The sequence below is a fragment of the Dama dama genome, chromosome 11, assembly GCF_033118175.1.
Source record: "Dama dama isolate Ldn47 chromosome 11, ASM3311817v1, whole genome shotgun sequence".
Lineage (NCBI taxonomy): Eukaryota > Metazoa > Chordata > Mammalia > Artiodactyla > Cervidae > Dama > Dama dama.
Window position 1 is genome coordinate 6,458,460 of NC_083691.1, and position 22,234 is coordinate 6,480,693.

The following is a 22,234-nucleotide window of genomic DNA, read 5'->3' on the forward strand; positions in this document are numbered from 1 at the left end:
CCAATGCGGCAGACCCGAGAGACATGGGTTCGATCCCGGGCTCAGGAAGATCCCCTGGAGGAAGGCACAGCAACCCACTCTAGTATTCTTGCCTGGAGCATCCCGTGAACAGAGGAACCTGGTGGGCTACAGTTCATGGGTCACGAAGAGCTGGACACCACTTAGCAATGGAGCACACACAGGACAAAAAACTGGCAATGTGTCCGTGAGCAGGCAGGTTCTCAGCCTAGGGATGTGACAGGCCCCTTTGCTTTCGGCTGTAGGTTACATGAACTCAGGGTGGTATCCCTGGTTAAGTGACTACTTCAAAGTGTTGACCAGAAGCTGTGACCAGGATGATGACAGAGAAGGAATTTTGGGTGATCTGAGACAGGAAAGGTTTTGAGGTTTGAAGAAATTAAAAATCATTGTATTAAGCCAATCTCAAAAAATAGGTATTTTTTTTGCTCTCATTCTGTCTTCATGACAGTCTACTTAGCTATGGTTTTCACCCTTCCCAGGGTCACAGACTTGTTTGAAAATTTGTTGAAGGCCACATACCCCTGCCCACACCTGTGGTGCCGGGTGCCACACGCCAGGGTAGGGCATCACGGACGCCACGGGACAAACAGCAGCGTCAGAGGGTCGCCATGTGCTTCAGTGAGGTGGCCCTGAGCATAGAACGGAACCCTCCACAGGCTTGACCCATGCCCCTCACCTCACGCCATAGGAGATATGGGCGTTCTATGAATGCTCCTGTCACACCACCCAGAGAGACAGCCATTGTGTTACTTAAAGAAAATCACTGATTCCCATTAGAGTAACAGGTTAGGTAAAATATCAGGGCAGAGGATGACCTAAAAGTTATTGTTCCAATCAAACAACAACAAACACAGTTCTGGACACAGAGTTGGAGTTCAGTAAATACTTAAAAGCAGTGTGAGCTTTAGTTTTCGAAGTGCTCAGTACAGAGTGCAGTCAGTCAACATCACTACACTGTAGGTGCAGTTTCTAAGACGGTACCTCTCGAATGTCTACAGCAGCCAGGAGCCGGCAAAGCTCTTTTTGCACGGGCTGGAGAGCAAGCGTTTCAGGCCCTGTGGGCCAAGTGGTCTCTGCCACAGCCCCTCAGCTCTGCCACCGCAGTGCACAAGTGGCCACAGACCACAGCCATACACAGGGGCACGGCTGTGTTCCAATAAAACTATCTACAGAAACAGGCGGAGGGTTATTTCTCTTCCTTTCTCAGCAGTGGGTTTTTTGTTAGGCCTGTTTGTATGAATAAACCCAAATAAAACATCCCCCCGCTTAATTGTCCAGAATGAACAGACATCTTCGTCACAAGAATATGGCCAACTAAGTCTGAAACGGGCTTGGCAGGCACAGGAGAAGAGAACCAGGTAGCCTTCCACCCCCGTCCATGGTCCTCGTGCCCACCAGAGACTCAGCAAATCTCATCCCTAACACACGGTTCTCAAACTTTCGGTCTTGGGACCCCTTCCCACTTTCAAGAGCTTCTGTTAATGTGGGTCAAGTCTACCAGTACCTACCATATTAGAAACTGAAACAAATTTTTAAAATATTTAATAATTCATTTATAGGTTAACAAAAATAAATACATTACGTGTTAATATAAACAATGTTTTCCTCATAAAATTAAAAAACTCACACTTTAGGAGAAGAATGAAACTGTTTCCCATTTTTGTAAATCCCTTTAACGTCTGGCCTAATAGAACAGAACTGGATTCTTGTATTTGCTTCTGCCTTCAATCTGGTGTGAGGGAGTGTTCTGATGGAAGTTTATAAAAAAAAAAAATAGGGCCTGATCAGAGGCAGGCCTTCTCAGAGAACTACAGTCGTCTTTGATTTTGCATTAAAGCTTGACAAGTGGTAGCTTCTTAAAGATAACTAAGATGGGGAATCTGAAACTGTAGCGATGAACTTTCCCACTGTCACAGTAAAATCTGCTGGTCCGTCTCAAGCTTTGAACAGATCTTTTATTCATGCACGTGTAACATGTATTGATCAGGTGGAAAATACTGTCTGTGTGTTTAACATGCATTCATCAGGTGGAAAAATATTCTCTCACTGAGTTAAAAGAGATTTCTGAAATACTGAAACTTTTCATAAAATATTTAAAATACCATAAATACCATAAATATTTACATTTGTTAATATCATCTCTGTTCATACCAGATGTCTGTTAAGAATTGGGAAGCTGTCAAGTTTACAGGGGTAGATTCTACATTTTCCTAAATTAAAACCTGTGTTTTCAAGTGAAAATGAGATCACTGACAACAAATACTTCTTCTTTTCTGAAGGGACATACACACTTCATTCATTTTCAAGAAAATGTCTGTCAAAAGCCCAGGCCTGAGTAACTGTAGTTTGATCATCATCATTCCTTCAAGTAAAAACAGTGTCCTGGGCCTTCCCTGGTAGTCCAGTGGTTAAGAATCCATCTGCCAACGAAGGCGACATGGGTTCGATCCCTGGGTCGGGGAAGATGCTACACGCTTTGAGGCAACTAAGCCTGTGAGCCACGACTACTGAAACCCGCACGCCCTAGAGCCCATGCTCCACAAGAGGAGCCACTGCCAGGAGAGGACCTCACATCGCAACTGGACAGAAGCCCATGCAAAAGAAGCAAAGACCCAGCACAGCCCCAAAAAACGTCCTGCGGAAAAGCAGCTAGCGGAGCTCACAGCTCACACAACTGCCACACGTGCTCTTCCTCAGGATGACCACCACACTCCAGAGGGAAGCAGAAGTGCTTCCTGGGCACGTCCCACTCCACACAGAGTGGTGAAAGATGTATGTCCAAGGGCTGCGATGCAACGACGCTAGAAGTTTCTCTTAATTGATCAAGGGCACTCTTCCGTGAAACGAGCCTTCTCCACCCCTGTGAGTAGGTGAGAATGAAGAGAAGGCAGCGGCCCCCAGCAGTTTGGGGCCACCGCCGGGAAGTGTGCTGAGGCGCCAGCAGGTCTACGCACACTGCTTCTGCCGACACCAGCGCAGAGACCAACAGCAAGGAAGGCCGGTCACATCACGTCACGAAGAGTTCTGATCCCGAGGACCCTCTCGAGGGCGGTCGCCCTGACGAACCGCTGTGACCTCTGGAGGTCACAGCTACTTTCAGAACATGGCAGCTGCTGGAATGAAGCCACTTGTCCACTCCCCCAGCAACCAGCCAACCACCGTTTGTTTCAGGGCTTTTGAAGCTCACATTAAAGCTAAGATTCCCCAGAATGCTTCCTCTGAAATTTTCCTCAGAAACTCAAGGGGGTGGGGGGGAGGGAGATGCTCAGAAGCAGAGACTGTTAATTAGACGCAGGGCGTGTATCCCCAAGGCGTCCTTTGAGCTAATGACACTGGAGAAAGACAAAGGAACAGGAAGGCAGGCTCAAGGGCAGAAACGGTGAGCTCTGGCAGGCTCAAAACGCAGCGGCAGCAGTCAGATGTGCCTGTGAAGACTCCATGAGGCCGCCTCTCAGAACGCAGAGCAGCAGGGACTCTAAATGACAAAGGACCCGAGAGGAGCCACCGTGTGTGAGAGGACACAAACGTGTGACTTTGGGACAGGGGGCAGTCTCGCCCTTCACGCTTTTCTTTAAACTCTCTCAGCTTCAGTCAGGAGGAATCCAGAGACAGAGGTCAACAACAACACAAACCCACACTCCCTGAAAGCACCACGAACCCCAAGAGCGGGGAGAACGACGACAAACGGTGCGTCCCCTGCTCGCGATCAGTCAGCGTGGACGGCACTTGAAGCTGCCATTCTTAAGCCCAAGTCGCTGTCAAGGTCATGTGATTAGTCAGTGGAATAATGAGCCTAAGAATAAGAACCAAAGTGTCAGGCTCCATCCAGCAAAAAGCTTCAAATTCCAGTAGGAGGTTTCGTCGTCCTCGGCCTTCACTCTGTCAGCTGTCTCAAGGATGGGCAAGATCTCAGGAAGGGCAAGCTGAGGAGCAGAGGGTCACCAGCACATTCCAGACCCAGTGGTCGCGGGCAGTGCGCTCACTCGAGCCTTCCGTGCCGCCTCACCGCTGTCCTGGGCGGCAGAGCAGGGCTCGGCCCCTCGGCAGTCACGCCTGAGGAGGGCCTGCCAGCACAGCCAGCTGTCCCTGAGTTCTCCGCAGGGGAGACGTCAGTGGCGGGGACACGGCTGCCCTGACTCTGCCAGTGTCACAGTTTTCAAAGTACAGAGTGAAATATGCATCTGGAGATGAGCTCAAAAGCATCCCCCAGCCTAAGTCAGTTCAATGAAAGAACTTGGATCAAGAAGACACCCCTATTCTCATCTACTCTGTCCCCCTTTCAAAGGGTTTGCCATATCTGCTAATGGGAAATGGGTGCGTTCTTAATGGTCTGTCCCCTGAAAATGGTGGACGCAAGCCCTGGCGCGTCCCCGAGGACGGCGGACACGAGCCCTGGTGTGTCCCCCCGAGGATGGCGGACGTGGGCCCTGGCATGTCCCCCTGAGGATGGCGGACGCGGGCCCTGGCATGTCCCCCTGAGGACGGCGGACACGGGCCCTGGCATGTCCCCCTGAGGACGGCGGACACGGGCCCTGGCGTGTCCCTGAGGATGGCGGACACGGGCCCTGGTGTGTCCCCCTGAGGACGGTGGACGCGGGCCCTGGTGTGCGCTCACGACTTCTGGCTCTCAGACCGGCTCTCCACTCAAGAGGCCCCGTGCTGTCACCTGGTGGAAGAAATAGAAACTGCCTCGTGTGCCCTCGACGATGACAAAAGCATTCCTACTCCACAATGCTTCTCTTCACTATGGATGTCGGGGGACAGGGGTGACCCCACCTGGCTGCACCATCTACTCCAGGGAGAACACTTCACCAGGATGCTCAGCCAACGGTCAACTTCTCACGGAATAAATGGTCACCAAGACAATTAATTGCCACAGTCACCCTTTAAGTCCTCTAAGAGCAAGGTGGAGAAGGCGGAGAGGCGTCAGAGGGTCAGGACAGCGGAGAGAACGGGAGAAGGCAGCGCTGAGGAACGACCAGGAACTCACCAAGGGGAAGAAGAAGACAGATAAAACTGATCAGCTGGAGGACGCTACCCTTGGGAATTTTAGAGATTTTCAGTCGAACAGTCACAAAAATGAACCCAGAACTACAAGAGTAAAAAAAAAAAAAAGTTGACAAGTCACATCTCAACACATTAAAGTAATAGAAAGACATATTAAGTTACACAAATAATAAAACGGGACTTCCCTGGTGGCACAGTGGGTAAGAATCCACCAGCCAATGCGGGGACACCGTCAATCCCTGGTCCGTGGAAGTTCCACATGCCTCGGAGCAACAAGGCCTATGAAGCACAACTACTGAGTCCACTTGCTATAACTGCTGAAGCCCACGTGCCTAGAGCCCACGTGCTCCAGAACAAGAGAAGCCCACGCCCCGTGACTAGAGAAAGACCGCAAGCAGCAACAAAGAGCAACAACCCGGCCAAAATATAAATAAAATAAGTAAATAAATACAGCAGTGTATACATGTTACCCCCCCCAAAAAAAGAAATAATAAAACTAACTTTGCATATAACATGCATAGAAGAAGGATGTTAAAAAAAGAAAGTCACAATTATGCTCAAACAACAAGCATTCCCAGAAGGTGGGTTTTATTTTCTACTTTGGATTCTCCTGTTTGTGACAAGATGCTTTATTAAGACTCTCATTTGTGGTTTGTTTTCTGTAGCTTTCCTTTATCCACTGCGAGAAGGCAGGAGGGTTCTCTGAGATCCACGACTCAGAGGAAGGCTAGGCAGCCAGCTAAAAGCAAAAGGTTTCTGCAGAGCACATTCCAGCTTCAGCTCGCTGAAAAGAATCTATCCCAGAGGGCATTCCAGAGGGAGAAGGGAACCCAGGGCCTTTGCAGGAAGAGAGTAAAAAACACAAGGGAGCTATTTCCTGGGACTAGAAAGAAAGTGAGCCGACACATTCTGTGAGGGGTGGGCCTGTGGCCCCCGGGGAGCCAGGGGACCTTGGGAGCCTGGAATCTGAGCAATGACCAGGGCTCCCAGCCTGGCATGACCCTCACACACCAGACTACTCACAGCAAGACCCGGATAGCAGGAATCTCTCGACAGGAACTACTGTGGGCCCCAGACTGAGCACTGTGCTCTCAGTAAGAACCCCAGATTGTGCCTGACACTGGTGGGAAGGCTTGAAGTCAAGTTAATTTAAATTAGAGAAAATAATGTGATATTCATTGCACAGCAAGTGTGGAGGAAGATTCCTACCTACTATTTACCAAATTTTCCAAAATGAATCCATATGACTTTTACAATCAGAAAACAGACTGACAACAATATTTTATCTAACAACAAGTGAATAATCTGCCTTAAAGAACATTAGTACAGCACTGGGTGTGTGACTTCATGGATCCAGAGGCAGGTGGGACCTTTGCGAGTCTGGCTCCTTGACCCCTGTGGCCTGAAATCCCCACTTGGCCCACGGCACCCTGCAGTCCTGGACATGATTCAAATAAGCCCAGAGACACACAGAACACTTGTGGTTTCTTTTCTGACTTAGGAGGCCGGGTCGGAAAGCCAAGAAGATGCAGTAGAGTTCTAACTGCACGACAACTTAAAAATCAGAGCGCTTTAGAGGTTCTTTCTGGCATCAGTCTCTTTTTAAATTAATACCGACACATCTATTTTGAAAGTGTGTTAAGTCAGCAGGAAGGGACGCTTTACACATAGCCATCCCGGATCCATAAGACCTTCTGTTCGCACGGGGAGGTGTTATCTGGTCCTTCCAAGACAACGTTTGCTCCTCCTGACTCAGTTTTGAGAAGGTGAGGATCACACTCACGAATGGAAATGCAGTGAATCATCTGGTAAGCAGAGTCACCCCCAAGCCTTACACAGCGGGTCTCGGCAACGCTCCCCACCTGCCTCGCCACCCAACAACTGGGCTGCTCTTACAATGCCCCTGCCCACCCACCCCTCTCCCACAGAAGCCAGCATCTTGAGCCCCCACCTTCCCTCTCCCCCTCCACAGTGCCCCGGCACAAGGCTTTAGGGAAGGCTGGCCAAAAGAACAAAAGAACAAAAAGAACACAAAGGAACTTGCCTTTTCCATCTGTGGCTGACGCTTCTTGTAAATGCCTGATTGACCTAAAAATAAACATTTGCAGAACAAAAGGTTAGCTAACAAATTTGCATTCCTCTCCATTTTCAGTGCTAGTAACTTGAGGCCTTGAATTTCTCTACATAAACTGAAAGGCTGGAACAGATGACTTTATAGAGCACTCCCTAGACATGGTGATGGTTGATAACCAAGCCTCAGGCATGTGTGGTTCTCAAGCCTGAGAGTTAAAGACGCCCTCTGCTGGCTGCAAGAAGTCTGGCAAGGGCCTGGTGTGAGGGGAGAGATCAAAACAGTCGTGCCTGCATCTTCTGTTAGGTTGGTGCAAAAGTAACTATGGTTTTGCATTGTTGAACTTCGCTATTTGATATTGGAATACATTCTTAAATAAATGTGGTTATGTTATACATCACTTTAATGCACATTCCTCGCTTTATTACTTGCTGTTTATTTTATATTTATTTTAGACTAGGGAAATGACTACCATTCCTTCAAGCATCTTGACAACTTCTTGGAGGGAAAACACTTCCACAACCAGCAGGAGGCAGAAAATACTTTCCAAGAGCTCGTTGAATCCCAAAGTGTGGATTTTTAAGCTACAAGAATAAACAAACTTACTTCTCGTTGGCAAAAATGTGTTGATGGTAACGGTTCCTATTTTGATTAATAAAGCTGTGCTTGAGCACAGTTATAGTGATTTAAGGGCTTCCCTGGCGACTCAAACAGTAAAGAATCCATCTGCAATGCAGGAGACCTGGGTTCGATCCCTGGGTTGGGAAGATCCCCTGGAGGAGGGCATGGCAACCCACTCCAGTATTCTTGCCTGGAGAATCCCCATGGACAGAGGAGCCTGGCGGGCTACAGTTCATGGGGCTGCAAATAGTCAGACACGACTGAACTAAGCACATGTAGTGATTTAAAATTCACGGCCCAAAACTGCCATTACTTTTCACCAACCTAATACCTAATCTCAGTCCCACAGCTATGCCCCCACCCCAAACGCACTAAGACAATGCAGGCTCATTGAGCTCACCTGCCACCTGGACAGAACGGACCCTATAAGGTCACAGGCTGACCTCTAAAGCCTAGACCTACCTAGGGGCTGTGAGCACAAGGATTTGTGCAAACTTGTTATTTCACTGCCTGGGGATTTCTAACTTTGCCGAAAACATGCTGGCCTCCAAGGAGTCTTCTCCAGCTAGGAAGTGCTGGCAACTAATTACCATTAGTACAGTTCACACAGGGGAACAGGAACGTGCCTAAGGAAGCTGTGGACCAGCGTTCCAGGCAGAGTTGAAAGGCACGGAAGGAGGGACTGTCTGAGAGGAAGGGCACAGCTCGAGCAGACCCGGTGTCTCATGGACCTGGGCTGCAGACCGAGCCCAGCCAACCACTCTCGTCTGGACTATGAGTAAGTCATTTCTCCCAAAAGCTCTGTAGTCTGCCCACCTGGGAGAAGTGAATGGCACAACCCATGGAATAGGGAGCACAAAGATGACACCAAACCAGTGCTGGCTGACTCTGAACGTCCAAAAGAAATTCTGACACTGTGTCTTAAGTCACCTCTCTAGTACCTGAGTCTTGCTCATTTTACAGCAATTTTCAGAACATCTGCCGTGGAGAATCTTGCCACCTGGCCTCTGCTCCTTAGTGCTGCAACCAACAAACGGCAGGAAGTGACCCCTTGTAGCTCCGCAGTGCATCTCGGCCCTCCTCAATCTCCCAGGTCCCTTCTTTTTTGGCCACACTCTGTGGCTTGCAGGATCCTAGTTCCCGGACCAGGGATTCCAACCGGAGCCCCCTGCAGTGGAAGCTCAGAGTCCTAACCACTGGACCACCGGGGAACCTCCCCACAGGTCCCTCCTATGTTACTGTCCTGAGGGTGACAGACATCAGAGTGGGGGCTGAGGCTCTGTTCCCTAGTAGTAAGACGCTCTTTCCAACTGGAGACGTTGGTCGTCCTGTTTCAAATGTCTGGGTCGCTATTCCTGAACAGGATATGGGGCGGTTGTGGAGACTAAGAAGACTCATTTGTGCTTTCTCCTCTGCAGGCAGCTGTCTGCTGAAGGGATATGTGAACATGTGTGATGTACGAGTTAGGTTAAGAGTGAATCTAACATGCTCGGGACTTCCTCGGTGGTCCAGCAGTTAAGACTCTGTGCTCCAAATGCAGAGGCCCAGCCTTGATCCTTGGTCAGGAAACTAGATCCCAAGTGCCGCAACTAAGAGCCCGCATGCGGCAACTGACATCCAGCACACCCCAATAAATTGTAAAAAAGTGAATCTGACTAACTGAAACGAGGATTACCCTCCACTGACACCACGTTCTAAATAAACAGAATAACGAATGACCCCATCAACCCCAGGAGCCTAAAAATACTAATTCACTGTGAGGGGCACTGCAGTATGGGAACACCTCACTTCTAAGAGAAGACCCCTAAGTCTATTTTTTAAAACTTTATTCCAAAAGAACTGATTGCTTTCAAGTGGCCACAGAACTAGATCATAACGAGGGCAAGTGTCTGATTTCTGTGAGCCTTTCTTTCGCTACTTTCTTTCTTACTTCCTACCAAAACAAGAATTTCCTTCACTTGGATGAGCTCTAAGGAGGATGTTCTTCCTCATCAATCACTGACTTGGCACTGACTAACATGTCTTTACACACAGTCAAAGCACAGTATATGCATCTAAAGGCTGCCAATTCCAGGAACAAAGCGAACCCATCTGATGACATCTACGTTTATGAGCTGAGAACTACTGCTAGTTTTATGTTGATGTACTTCCTCATTTTCTATCTAACTTGGCAAGAAGAGGCTATCTGCAGGCTTTCTTCAACTCCCTTTCCTTCAAATCCACATGGCTGTTTTATGTTGCTACTGAGTTCTCGTCTCCAAACCCTTCTCCAGCATCTGAAGTGCTAAAAGTCGGTGCCAGGGGAGGGCTACTGCAGTCCCCTGGGGAACCTAACAGAGACACAAACTCCATGGCCCGGCCTGGAGACTAACTCAGGTCAGTCTGGGACCCAGGAAGCTGCTGTGTGCCCCGGGGGACTCTGACCAGGCTGGACGGACACGCCCGCGGCGCGGGGGCACTCACCACACCACGGGGAAGAGGATGGCGCCGCAGCACAGCAGGTCAACGAGAAACAGGGAGTCCTTCCACAGGCCGTACTCCGTCGCCCCCTCCTCGGTGGACTCTATGATGATGTAGGCCACGTTGGCCAGCACCTGCGGGACAGGAGGAGCATGCACAGATCTGTGCGACACAGCCCCAGGGGGGGCGGTGGACACCCGGGCCTACAGGCCGGGCTGTGTGTGCTCCATCCTGCGTTAAGCAATTAGCATGTTACGAAAAGTCCCTCAGCTGGTCAGACAGAGGGCAACAGTTTAAAACCTGTGACACCTCTAAGCACAAGAGAAACACAACTGATGAACTACTTTTTTGAAGATTATCACTAGGTGAGAAAGCAGGGGTCCCACCTCTACTCCAGGCAAAGTCCGTGGTCCCAAACACTGTGCTTCACTGCTCTACAGGGAATTCTCCGTATTTCCACAAAACTGGGAAACCTGTCGTGCTGAGACTTTGGAAAGGGTAGTTTCTCTTTCCGTCTAGGACATATCCGTTAAATCATCACTGAGGCCACACTTAATACACATGCAAAACTTAGCCTGAAATTTCAGTCTCCCACTGACACCCAGCCTCTGGACTCCTCCAACAACCCAGTCCACGGTAAAGGTCTGCACCTGTGGCTCTGTCTACGAAGAAACGGGAAATAGACAGCTTCATTCCATCCTGCCCTCAGTTCACACTCTGGACACAAGGCACAAGATGTTCCCAGAAGCGCTGGTGTGGAACCAAGCGCCAACAGTGGTCCTGAAACACCGTTTTTACACGTTCACTCCCTACTCAGGAATGTGCAGTGGCTCCCATGACCAAAAGGAAACAGTTTCAACTTGTCAAGGCTGATGTTCAAGGACTTCCCAGACCAGCCCTTACATTTAAATACTCATAACTTCCTTATATTTGATTGTCTAAATGGCCTTGCTTCCCCAGAGTGACCTGCCATGTAACCTTGTGTTTTTGTTCCTTCTGGGGAACAGAAGAGGGAAAGCTGGGAAGAGCCTCCATTATGTTACTCCGGACTGCGTGAAGAAGAGTGGGGCTGAAGGGGAGGGAGGGGGAGACAGGGCAGGAGGACCCCGGCCACCGCCTCCCAGCTCTTGAGACCTTGGCAGGATGGAGAACCCTACCTGCCAGAGAAGTGGCCGTGGTGGCTCAACAGCCAAGACCCATCCAGTGCCTCAGCCTCTCCCGCTCGCCCGACGGTAACGTCACATTTGCCTCTATCACGTGTCTGTCCTTAAAATCTAGGCCATGCCCATCTCCACCAGACAGCTCTTCCAGATCATTCGAATTGAAGTGAATACTCTCTCGTTGGAAACCGACAGCAACTGGTCTATACCATTTACCTGGCACTAATACATGTCTCTTATGATTGAAAGTGAAGATGGTTTTGCCACAAACATTGCCAAACCATCAATCACCAGGTGAGTGGGCTGACCTGGGTCCTGGGAATTGGCACCGTTCCAATCCTCACCTGCCACACTTGCACTGGGCTCCAAATGATCACGGACAAGAACGACTTTATCAAACAGATGCTCTCTGGTCAAGCAGAGCTGAGAAGCTGTGTGTCCTGCTAGGATCTGTGTATCATGCACCCTTTACATCCAGGCTCTACCTCCAATAAGACTGCTACACTTAAGACAAAGTTCCTCTCCTGAACAGCTCACAGTCTTATAAAGTTGGCCTCAGTCCAAGGTCCCAAACACATGAAGCACTTAATACAGGTTTGCCCCAATGTCTCATATTCTACCTTGTGGAAACTCACTGGTGTCATTCGCATTTTACAATAATTTGCTGGGAATCTCCTGGCCGTCCAGTGGTTAGGACTTAGTGCTTTCACTGTCACGGTCCAGGTTCAATCCCTGGTTGGAGAACTGAGATTCTGCAAGCCGAGCAGCATGGCCAGAACAAAAAGAAATCGTTAACCAAGTCACGGTGTAGCCAAGCTTCTCTGCCAAGAGGACTGTCAGATGCAGAAAAGAGGCAGTATGTGTCCCTAACTTCTCAGCAGCTCCCTGGTCATATGCTGTTTAAAGATGGTGGATGGTGGAGCATCTCCCAGTGCAAGAACCTGAGATCTAGGCCCATCAGAATCCAGAAAGACAAGCCCAGGCTTCAGCCCCAAAGGCAGAGGAGAGGGGTTTCCGGGAGACCCAACTCCCTCTCCCCAGACAGGCCTGGAGCTAAGCCCAGCAAAGGCTCAGGAGGAGGCGGACGAGCAGGGCTGGGGACCCTTTACCTGCAGCGGGATGACCACCATGAAGACCTTCTTGTCTTTATCAGAAAGGATGTGCTTAATGAAAGCCCAGCCAGTGCCAATGAGTGCGATGGTGATGAACAGCAGCGCCCCCTTCAGGCTGCAAAAAGGAAGAACGAACAGACATCAGAGAGTATCTTTAGCCTTTCATTCTGAGTCACAGTCTACAGCTCATTCTGTGATTTCACGCACTTCCTCCAAAAGACAGATGGCCAGATGGAGGGGACGCACGTCAGTGAACAGCGCTTTTTTTCTGGCACACAAATAGTTAGCTGCACGGCCCATTGTTGTGGTGGGGGGACTCCTTCGGGAGCATACTGACAGCCCCAAGTTTTCCAGTCAGGACAGCCATCCACGTGCCACACGGCTGCCCTGGGAGGGCGGCGCCATCTCCCTCGCCCTGAGGCAGGTCTCTGGCTAGCTCAGCTCCCCCACCTTGCCCAGCCATTCCGCCACAGGACGGGTACTTCCCGAGGCACTCTCAGTACTCACAGGTGAGTGATGTAGTACACCACAGCCCACCCTTCGATCGGGAAGCCCTGGGAGGAGATGTAGTGGTAGTCGATCTGCAAGAAAACAAGTACATTTTAGAAAGGCCGTCTACCAACGCCTTACACACAGCTGGACAGGAAATGCCACCAGAGGCCCTTGTGATGGGGACACTCACCCCACTCCCTAACACTGCACTTTCGGATGCACAGTGAAGCGTGTTGAGCGCCCTGCGAATGGCAGGGAGCTTGAGAAACTAGGCAAAAGGGTTCCACATCACTAACACCTAGTCCAGGTCCCTCTCTTTTCTTTTTTGGCCCCACTGCATAGCATGTGGGATCTTAGACCCTGACCAGGGATCGAACGTGCAGCCCCTGCATTTGAAGCATGGAGTCTTAACCTCTGTACCAGCAAGGAAGTCCCAAGGTCGCTCTCTTGAGGCAGATGATTCATTCTGGCAAATGGCTGCCCATTCTCTTCTTGAAAGAAATCTCCAAGGGAGTCCCTTGGTGGTTAGGATTCCAGGTTTTCACTGCTGGGTCCCAGGTTCAATCCTTGGCCAGGGGAACTGAGATTCCACAAGCGGTACTAAATGCCTAATTAGTGAATTAATATATAAAAGTAAAGATGTAAAAAACCAAAATAAAAAAAAAAAGAATCCTCCAAATGTCACAGGTCTTTTCAATCCCAGGCAACAGCTTTCTCTCTCATAGCCTTGCTGCTTACATAATACTCAGTTAATACCCAGTTAAAAAACCTATGTGGAATCACCAAGCTTCAACTCTATTTTCTTTGGGGAAAAAAAACCAAACCTGTAAATTTAGAGCTACCTGAAGCTACTGATGAATTTTTACTAAAGTGGCCAGCTTCAGTAGTGCCCCAAATGTTTACAGGCAGGATGCCCAAAGCTGACATCAGTTCCTTCATGCATCTTTCATTCCTCTGCACGTGGCTGTCTGGATATGAAAGTGACCCAAGAATCCTATGACTCATTATCTGCATGATTCCAGAAGGAATCTTTTCACCTTAATCCAAATGGGAAACTAGCCAAATAATCGTCATTTCTTGAAACTACAACTGGATACATTATTACTTTTTCTAGGACAACATTTTTAAGGGCAGTAGGCTCCTGAGAGAGTCTGGAGACTGTCACCCTTACAGATGGGGCCCACGGATATCTCGCAGGACTACAAAGTGGGGAAGCTGTGATTGTCTCCCACGGCCTGGCTCATTTCAGTCTGCATTGGCACTAAATATTCAGAGCTTGACTCAATTCTTATGCCTCAATCTTTAGAGCGTCAGTTTCCTCTCAAACAAGTATGCTAACAGTGAATTTCAAATCAAATGGGAATGTGGGGGAATATTTCAAAAAATAAAGGAAGCTGTTGCAACAATTCATCAGGTGGCCCTCTAATCTCAAGAAATGATTAGGAGGGTGAAAAAATAAAACACCTACAAGAGAAAACTCTGAGTCTGTAGATAATATCTAAAGATGTCTTAAGTCTATCACTAGGGAGGCTATGATGATTTATCCCATGACCAGCCCTTCCCGGACCAAAAGAGGCTTCATGGCAAAGGTATTCTTTTATCTTTTGTTTGATGTAGCCTGTCTTCCAACTTATTTTCCCTGATAGTACAGGCATTTCGTTTCATAAATGACCCCAAAACACAAATACGTACTGCATGGAACACCAAGGAAAGAGACTTGGTGAAAGGAAGGGCAGCCATCAGCCAGTGAATTTTAAATACATCATTCCTATAAAACAGAGAGAAAAGAATTTAAGGACAATTTCACACTCCCAAAGGACAGCCGAAGCTCCACCCATCATATATTTATAAGGAAGCCACAAGTATGATCTAAGCAAACCACAAACACAGAGGTTTTTAAAAAAGTGGTTGCTGCCAGCAGAGAGGCCGTGGAATGGAGTCCCAAGCTGCCTCTACCATGTAATCCAACTCTGTGAATGGAGCCAAGTTACGCACAATGGGTTCCCAGGACTGATAAGATGGAAATCTAAACAGGCTGCCCGTTTCCTCTACGGAAACCACCCTGAAAAGCCCACAGAGGCAAGAAAGAGGCAGATGGATCTATGAAAATGGCACAAAATCCCCAAGAAGGCAGAGGTGACTGGGCACAGCTCTAGGGGAAATCGCTAGCCCAGAGGAGAGGTGGGCATGGTGCTAGGTAGCAGGGATGGTCAAAGACAGGGTCCCTCTCTGTCCCCTCAAGGCTGGAACGTGCCAAACACACCAGGCCAGTGAAACACAGCACCCACTCCCCCCACCTCCTCCACGGGCACTAGTCCACCCTCAGGCTGCCAGGCATTCGATTCTTCTACCCCTTCCCGCCTCGCCCTAGGAGTTAACCTATGAGACACACAAAACCATGACAGAAGAAGTTTTAAACCCTATGAAAAAAAGCAAAGACTCAAGTAAGAGCGACGGGGGATTCCCACTCTCTGATATCAAGACAATCTGCAAAGATGCAGCAGTTAAAAAATGGGGAACAGTGAGCATCAGAGAAGTAAGCCAACAGAACAGACTAGAAAGCTCAGAGATGGATTTGTGCATGTATGGAAGCTTAATATTTAAGGTGACACCGAGTCAGTGGATGCTTAATAACTGCTTAATAACTGGCACTGGAGGTGGGGGGAACTCAGCTCAAACCTATATAATAAATGAGAAAAGCTGACCTCAGCTTCACACTTACCTATACCCCAGGGGGATTTTGCTGCTAAACAGAAAATACACATTTTGTGATCTGGAGTAGGAATGGGCCTCTCAGGATCCACGAGGCAGGACCCAGAAGACTACAATTACATGGCCTCGACTCCATTAATGTGAAAGATTTTTCCTCAACAATTCAACTGGGAAAAGAAATCTGCAATGTCTTAAGACATACGAGGGACTAAGATTCAAATGTGCAAGGAACTCAAGCACCAGGGACAGACAGAAAACCGACAGAAGAATAATGCAAATACAGGCAGTCACACGGGGAAGCCCAAAAGGCTAACATGTCTCTGCAAAGGTAATTCTTATCACCGATAATCAGAGACCCGCCAGAGAAAACGAGGCACCTTTCAGGCATCAGTGCTGGCGCCTGTGTGGGCCCAGGCACTCCAGGAAGCAACCTGGCAGCGCTCAGCGAAACTAAAGGAGCGCTCGCTCCACACCCAGGGCGCCTCCTTCCGGAATGAACCTCAGAGGCTGCCCGAGCCATCTGGGGACAGGCAGGAGGGCGGGTGACAGTGTGCGGGAGCAGGGAGATGAGGACAAGCTAAGGGTCCACCACGAAGGGGGCGGGTGAGCGAATTGGGGCGCCCACTGGATGACATGGAGGAACTGAACAGCCATGAACTGGGCGCACACACAGCGATGTGTCTGCATCTTAAAGAGGAGGTTACCGAGTGAAAAATGTACAAAAACAATACCTACAGACAGGACAGTTCATGTAAATTAAAAATACATTCAATACCAATAAACATGATTTGTTCAAGATATACAAATACCCCAAAACACAAGCAAAACACATTTGGGCGGCTGGCCGTGGGTGGGAAGGAACGAGAGAGGAGACAGGAAGTGGAACGAGAGGGCCTTGCACAGAACGATAAGGAGGGTGGGTCGTGAGTGACGCACACCGGTTTCCGGGCTGGCTTCCTCCCTGGGTCTTTCCTGCTCCAGGGCCTACCTACTTGAAGGTCAAAAGGGAAATCAAGGCCAGAGGAGTCTGTCTGTCCTCAATAGCCACGAGACTCACCCAGGCTGCAGAGCCGGCAAGGGCTGGGCTCACCCGCACGGCCCGGCCCCCTTGACCCGCAGCCCGGGGACAGCGTCGACGGCAGGTGAAGGCAGGCAAGAGTTCGAGCTCTGGAGCGGCAGCGACCGGGCTCACACCCGGGCTCTACCCTGACCGCCCTCCTCTCATGAGGCCTCAGAAACCTCTGTTGAAGTGGCACCCAACCCAGCACCTGGCTGGGCGGGGAGCAGCTCCAAGCAGGCCAGCTGTCCGTGTTCGCTCCCCCGCTCCCCGTGCTCCGGGGCCACGACAGCACAGCAAACCAACGTGGGCCCAGGCCAGCTGCACCCGGGACGCCAACCGTGGCCCTCACCTCCCCTCTCGAGGCCTCAACAAGACAAGGCCCAAGTCTCCCAGTTCCCTCCAGCTCTAAGGGCTGTGAGACTCTGAAAGGCAGCCTTGGAGTCACTTCCGTGACGTGACTCGAATCACCAACCCCACGTGGCTCAAGACTCCTGGAAAAACATGGGGGTGGGGGTGGGGGGTGGAGCAGAGAGCCAGAATACACATTTCTATATCTACACTACACTTCAACAAGAAGTTTAAGATATGCTTTCCGAAGCAGGTCAGCCTCGTTTAACCACAGATTTTAAACTGTCGTTACAGTTTTATATAAAGTGAACCAGTGACAGTGACTATTGCCTCGCTAAAAAAAGGGAAATTAAAATACCACTGAACATCTGGCCAAACTATTTTGCATGTGCCTCATCTGTGCATAGCACTCTGATTTGCAAAGCCCTCTTGTACACATCATTTCAGGGGAAATCACACAAGAAATCTGAAGATCTAAGACTTTGAGAGGAAGGCAGATCATGACAGATTATGACTGTTCCAGTTCTGCAGCTGAAGAAAAAGAGATTTATAGAGTGAAGCCAGGCACACTGCAGTCACTAGCAACAACAGTCAGCATTTACATTTGAAAACCAGGTTTCCAACACCTAGTTCTTACTTGTCTACTACAGGTAAAAGCAAAACCTTCTTAAAAACAAACAAACACACACCACCCTCCACCATCTTTTATAGCCTGAATTTGCAGGATTTTTTTTCTTATTAATGGTTTCCCGATCTCCAGTCCAAACATGATTATGTAGAGTCCTTCACAAGCAAACAAGACATTCTTTGCATCCAGTGGGTGGAAAAGATTTACAACAAACAGGAAACAGCAAACCGCACCCAACAGAGCCCAGGACCCAAGCCGAGCCATGTCCGCCAGAAGACAGGCAGGCCACGTGAGCTTAGAGAGGTCTCCATTTCTGGCCCACCGCTCCAGAGAAAAAGGCATCTGGCATTTGTGGTGCTCATTTATTGTGTGAATTTAAATCTTTATTATAATACCATATTTCCATACCATCCTTTACACAGTTTACGGGCTTTATAACAAACATTTCACACTATTCTTTAACTGAAAACTAGCATTTTGTTTCCACTTTGTGGGAGGGACACAGAATTAATCACTAGTTCCACTCATATGCTGCTGCTCCCCTCAAATACCAAGAAGAGGAAGTTAAAGCCTCGGGGGTTTCAGGAGAAAGGCCATCAGTCAGGCAGGTGGGCTTTGAAGAGGTTTTCTCGAGCCTCTGGAGGGCAGTGTCTACCTCGCTGGGCCTTCAGAGCGCGACAGCAGCTCCATGCTCGCACCAGGCCCTGGGCCACGGTCACTCCTCTTGTCTTAAGGACAAACAGCCCCCGAATGGGACCAATGCATTCACTCCGAGTCCTGAGCTGGGGTGTCCTCGCTATGGAAAGTGAAGTCGCTCAGTCATGCCTGACTCTTTGTGACCCCATGGACTGTAGCCTACCACGCTTCTCCACCCATGGGATTTTCGAGGTAAAAGTACTGCAGTGGGTTGCCATTTCCTTCTCCACACCTTGCTATGGAAACACTTTGCTTATACGTTTTACTTCGATTGTATATTACTGAAATATTTGGATTTGCTTTTTAAACCAAGCAATAGGAAGTAAATAAACATCATGGCATGCAAAGGCCTCCCACACTTGAAAAAGTAAAGGACCAGTATTTCCTCATCAAGGCTTCTGCAGAGTCCCCCTTGTTTCGGGGAAGATGCCCTTTGAAGAGAATGGGACTGCTAGTGACAAGGCCTCTTGGTTTGGAAGACAGCAACAGGTGAAATTAAACAAACACATCCCCAAACCCTGGGGGCTGAAGGGCTTGAGGAGGTGATAATTTACCGTCGTTTTCGAAGGATGTGAATCCAGATGGTCCCAGAGAGAAAGAAGAAGAAGGCCATGGAAATGTACAATTTGGGGAGAGGAATTTCTCCCGCTGAGAGGTAGCTGTCAGGATTCTTCTCTGTGATCTCGATCTGAAACCAACATGAGGCTATTTTCACTTTTCAGGAATAGATCATTCCATATTCAGTAATTTGGAATCTCTGCTATTTCACAGAAGCTCACGAAAGTGAGTACCAGAAGGTAACAACAATATTCTTTTCAGAAACAGAGTTATAGATGACTTACAGACACTGTGACACATTTTTTTTTGGCTGCACCCTGAGGCATGTGGGATCCTGGTTCCCTGAACCAGGGATCAAACCTGCATCCCCTGCCTTGCTAGTGCAGAGTCTTAACCAGTGGACCACCGAGGAAGTCCGAACAACCACATTCTTAATGCACAGGCTGAAGTGTAACACATCCTAATGTAAATCCTTTAAATTTCCTTTTAAAGAATCCTCTGCTGAAGTATGTTGCCCACTGGCAGAAATGTTATTCTGGCCATGTTTTTCTCTAACTCTGCTTAAATGTTCTTAAAACTGCTCTTAGAAAGAAAAAAACCACCTTGCATTTTACACAGCTGACAACATCTAGCTGGAGCAGCTTTCTTTTTTTTTTTTTTATAAATAATATCTGTCAATTTATTAAAAAATGGAGCATACTGAACAACAAACTATCTTACATCTTTAAGGAAGAAAAAACACTAAATTTGAAAAGACATCACCCACTGAATTTGGACACAACACCTCTACTCAATTAAGAGAAACATTTGTACAGTCCAGGTCTTTATTTTTACACCCTTCAGGCCATGAATTCATAGGGAATGGGTTCCAACAGTTCAGGTTCCTTTCCATTGGTCCTCACAAAGTGTGCTTCTCTGGGTGGAGCAGGCTGGCACTTCAGCTGAACCCAAGTCCCTTTCTCTTTGGCTTCCTTCTTTTTCTGATCATTTTCCTTCACATGTTTTAGGAAGCTATCTCGGCTCTTAGAGTGCTTAATATGCTCGATACGCACATTAATTCTCTTGGCAAGAATCTTGCCCTTAACTTGTTTGTTTACAATGATGCCAACAGCATGCTGGGTAACATTGTAGACTCTCCCAGTTTTGCCATGGTAACATTTGTGGGGCATTCCTTTTTGAACAGTACCCATTCCCTTGATATCTACAATATCACCCTTCTTGTAGATTCGCATGTATGTGGCCAAAGGAACAACTCCATGTTTTCTAAAAGGCCTAGAGAACATGTAGCGGGTGCCCCTCCTCTTTCCCTTTGTGTTGGTCATTTTGGCGAATTACTGGAAGATGGCGGTTCCGGCCGAAAAGAAAGCTGGAGCAGCTTTCATATGGTACTCACATCAAGGCTGAATGAAAACTTGTCATTAGACCAAACGTCACTTCTAAGACACTTATGAAAATAAAGACTGTAGAGGCCTTCTTGGTCATCAGTGCTGATGTTAAAGAAAAACTGAAAATGAAGAAGAAAAAAGTTTAAGGATATCCAAATCCTCAGCTAAATTTTTAAATCTCAGAAAGAAATCATGAATACTACAAACAGAAAAAAACAGACTATTTCCTTAAGTTAATCAAACTCTCCTAGAGCAGAGTTCCAATACACATTTTCTTATTCTATGATACCCTCCTAATACTTCAACGATTTTCAAGCTAACAGAAAAGTAGACTGTTTTATACAGTGAATACACATGTACCCACTACCTAGACTCTACAGTTAACACTTTACTACACTTCCTTTATCACATATCTATCCATCAGTGATGGGTTTTTGCCAAAGTCTGCAGAGCTAACTTAAGATGTGGTTATCTAGCTTTCAAGCTCACATATTACTGTTTTGCCCTTTAGGTAAAAAAATACTTCGAAAAAAGAAAGGAGGTTCTTCTGGTACTTGAAAAAGTAACGGACCAGTATTTCCTCATCAAAATGTACCTGTACGATTTTAGACAACAGTAACAGAGGCTACATATACTACGTTAAGAGATTTTTGTTTTTCAACATATTTCATGTTTTCAAATGAAGCTTAATGTAAATCAAAAAATGTTATTTATACATATACACACATACATATAATCACAGAATGTGACTCCTTGATCAATTCTAGGGAACATTTTACTATAAGTCTAAAATATTAATATACTGCTTAGGGCTACATGTACAAGCGGTGAACGATGAAGAAAAGCAAGGAAATGGTTATGGTAACACCTTTCATGACAGGAGTTGCTCTAGAGTTGAGAAGAACCCGAGGGACACAGGCGTGGTGAGCACTGCTCTAGTTCCTGCACCAGGTGAGGACTACGACGGTGATTACTGACAGTCATCTGTCCTCAAAGTAAGTACTATACACTCTTCTATAGGTGCCGTGCCTCAAAATTGTAAGGAAGGGAAAAAAAGAGACATCTGTAAAAGGGGACTAATACCAGTACCTACTTTCATAGCTTGCTGGGAGGATGAACTGAGACAATGGTAAGGTGTAAGTACTTAGCAGGATATCTGACATTCATTCATTCATCTGACATTCATACATTCATTCATCTCCGTAATTACTGACAGGAAGACTACTAGGGCCAGGCCCCAGATGAGGAATTTCACACAGAGCAGCAATAAAGCAGACAGAAAGCCCTGCCCTTATTGTTACCTTCTAAAGGGAGACAGAGACAATAAATGTAACAAATAAACAGTATGCTGTATGTTGGAAAGAAGTATTAAGGGAAAAGGTGGGGGGGGGGGGCTGCATTTAAAACAGTGCGACTGGAGGAAGCATTGGTGAAAAGGTGACATGCGAGCCAAGACTTGAAGGAGGAAGAAATTAATCACGCAGACTCTGAGGACAAGCTTCTCTCCAGTGGGTACAGCCAGAGCAGAAGCCAAGGCTTTCTCTTCTCTAGGAGCAGCAAGGTGGCCTGTGTGGCTGGAACACAGTAACACATAGAATGTGGGGAGGAAACAGGAATTGAGGTCAGAGTCGACAGCAGCCAGACCACGTGGGCTTGGAGACCAGCGGGAGGACTTGGGCTTCTACTGTGAGACCGAGGGGAAGCTGCTGAGGGTTCAGAGCAGATGAGCACCCCACAAACTCTCAGTCAGCGGTTAATACCAATGGCTACTAAAGTTAAATAACATCAACACTGTTAGATTAGCAAAAGAATCTGTGGTGAGAGAACTCAGAACTGCAGATGCAGGGACCTTTCAGAGGTGGTACAAATACAGAGAATCTTGAGCATGGGCTACAGGGGTGCA

At 48.0% G+C, this 22,234-nt stretch overlaps 2 protein-coding genes across 2 annotated transcripts in view; both read right to left on the minus strand.

Annotated features, from left to right (window-relative positions):
- Window positions 1-22,234, minus strand: part of GPR107 (G protein-coupled receptor 107) — a 56,724-nt gene that overhangs the window by 17,695 nt on the left and 16,795 nt on the right. The window contains exons 8-14 of the mRNA XM_061154408.1: window positions 20,340-20,450; window positions 18,943-19,076; window positions 14,637-14,712; window positions 12,960-13,033; window positions 12,450-12,567; window positions 10,184-10,314; window positions 7,073-7,116 (exon numbers count right to left, since the gene is read on the minus strand). Of these exons, the coding sequence (XP_061010391.1) occupies window positions 7,073-7,116; window positions 10,184-10,314; window positions 12,450-12,567; window positions 12,960-13,033; window positions 14,637-14,712; window positions 18,943-19,076; window positions 20,340-20,450 (688 nt within the window). The remainder of the gene's footprint in view (window positions 1-7,072; window positions 7,117-10,183; window positions 10,315-12,449; window positions 12,568-12,959; window positions 13,034-14,636; window positions 14,713-18,942; window positions 19,077-20,339; window positions 20,451-22,234) is intronic.
- LOC133064386 (large ribosomal subunit protein eL21-like) lies at window positions 19,749-20,327 on the minus strand. Its single transcript, XM_061154410.1, has one exon. It carries the CDS (start codon window positions 20,266-20,268, stop codon window positions 19,786-19,788), a length of 483 nt encoding a protein of 160 aa, XP_061010393.1. The 5' UTR covers window positions 20,269-20,327; the 3' UTR covers window positions 19,749-19,785.

Excerpts from the sequence above, each read along its gene's own strand:
- LOC133064386 (XM_061154410.1), bottom strand. The coding sequence starts at position 20,268 with ATGACCAACACAAAGGGAAAGAGGAGGGGCACCCGCTACATGTTCTCT.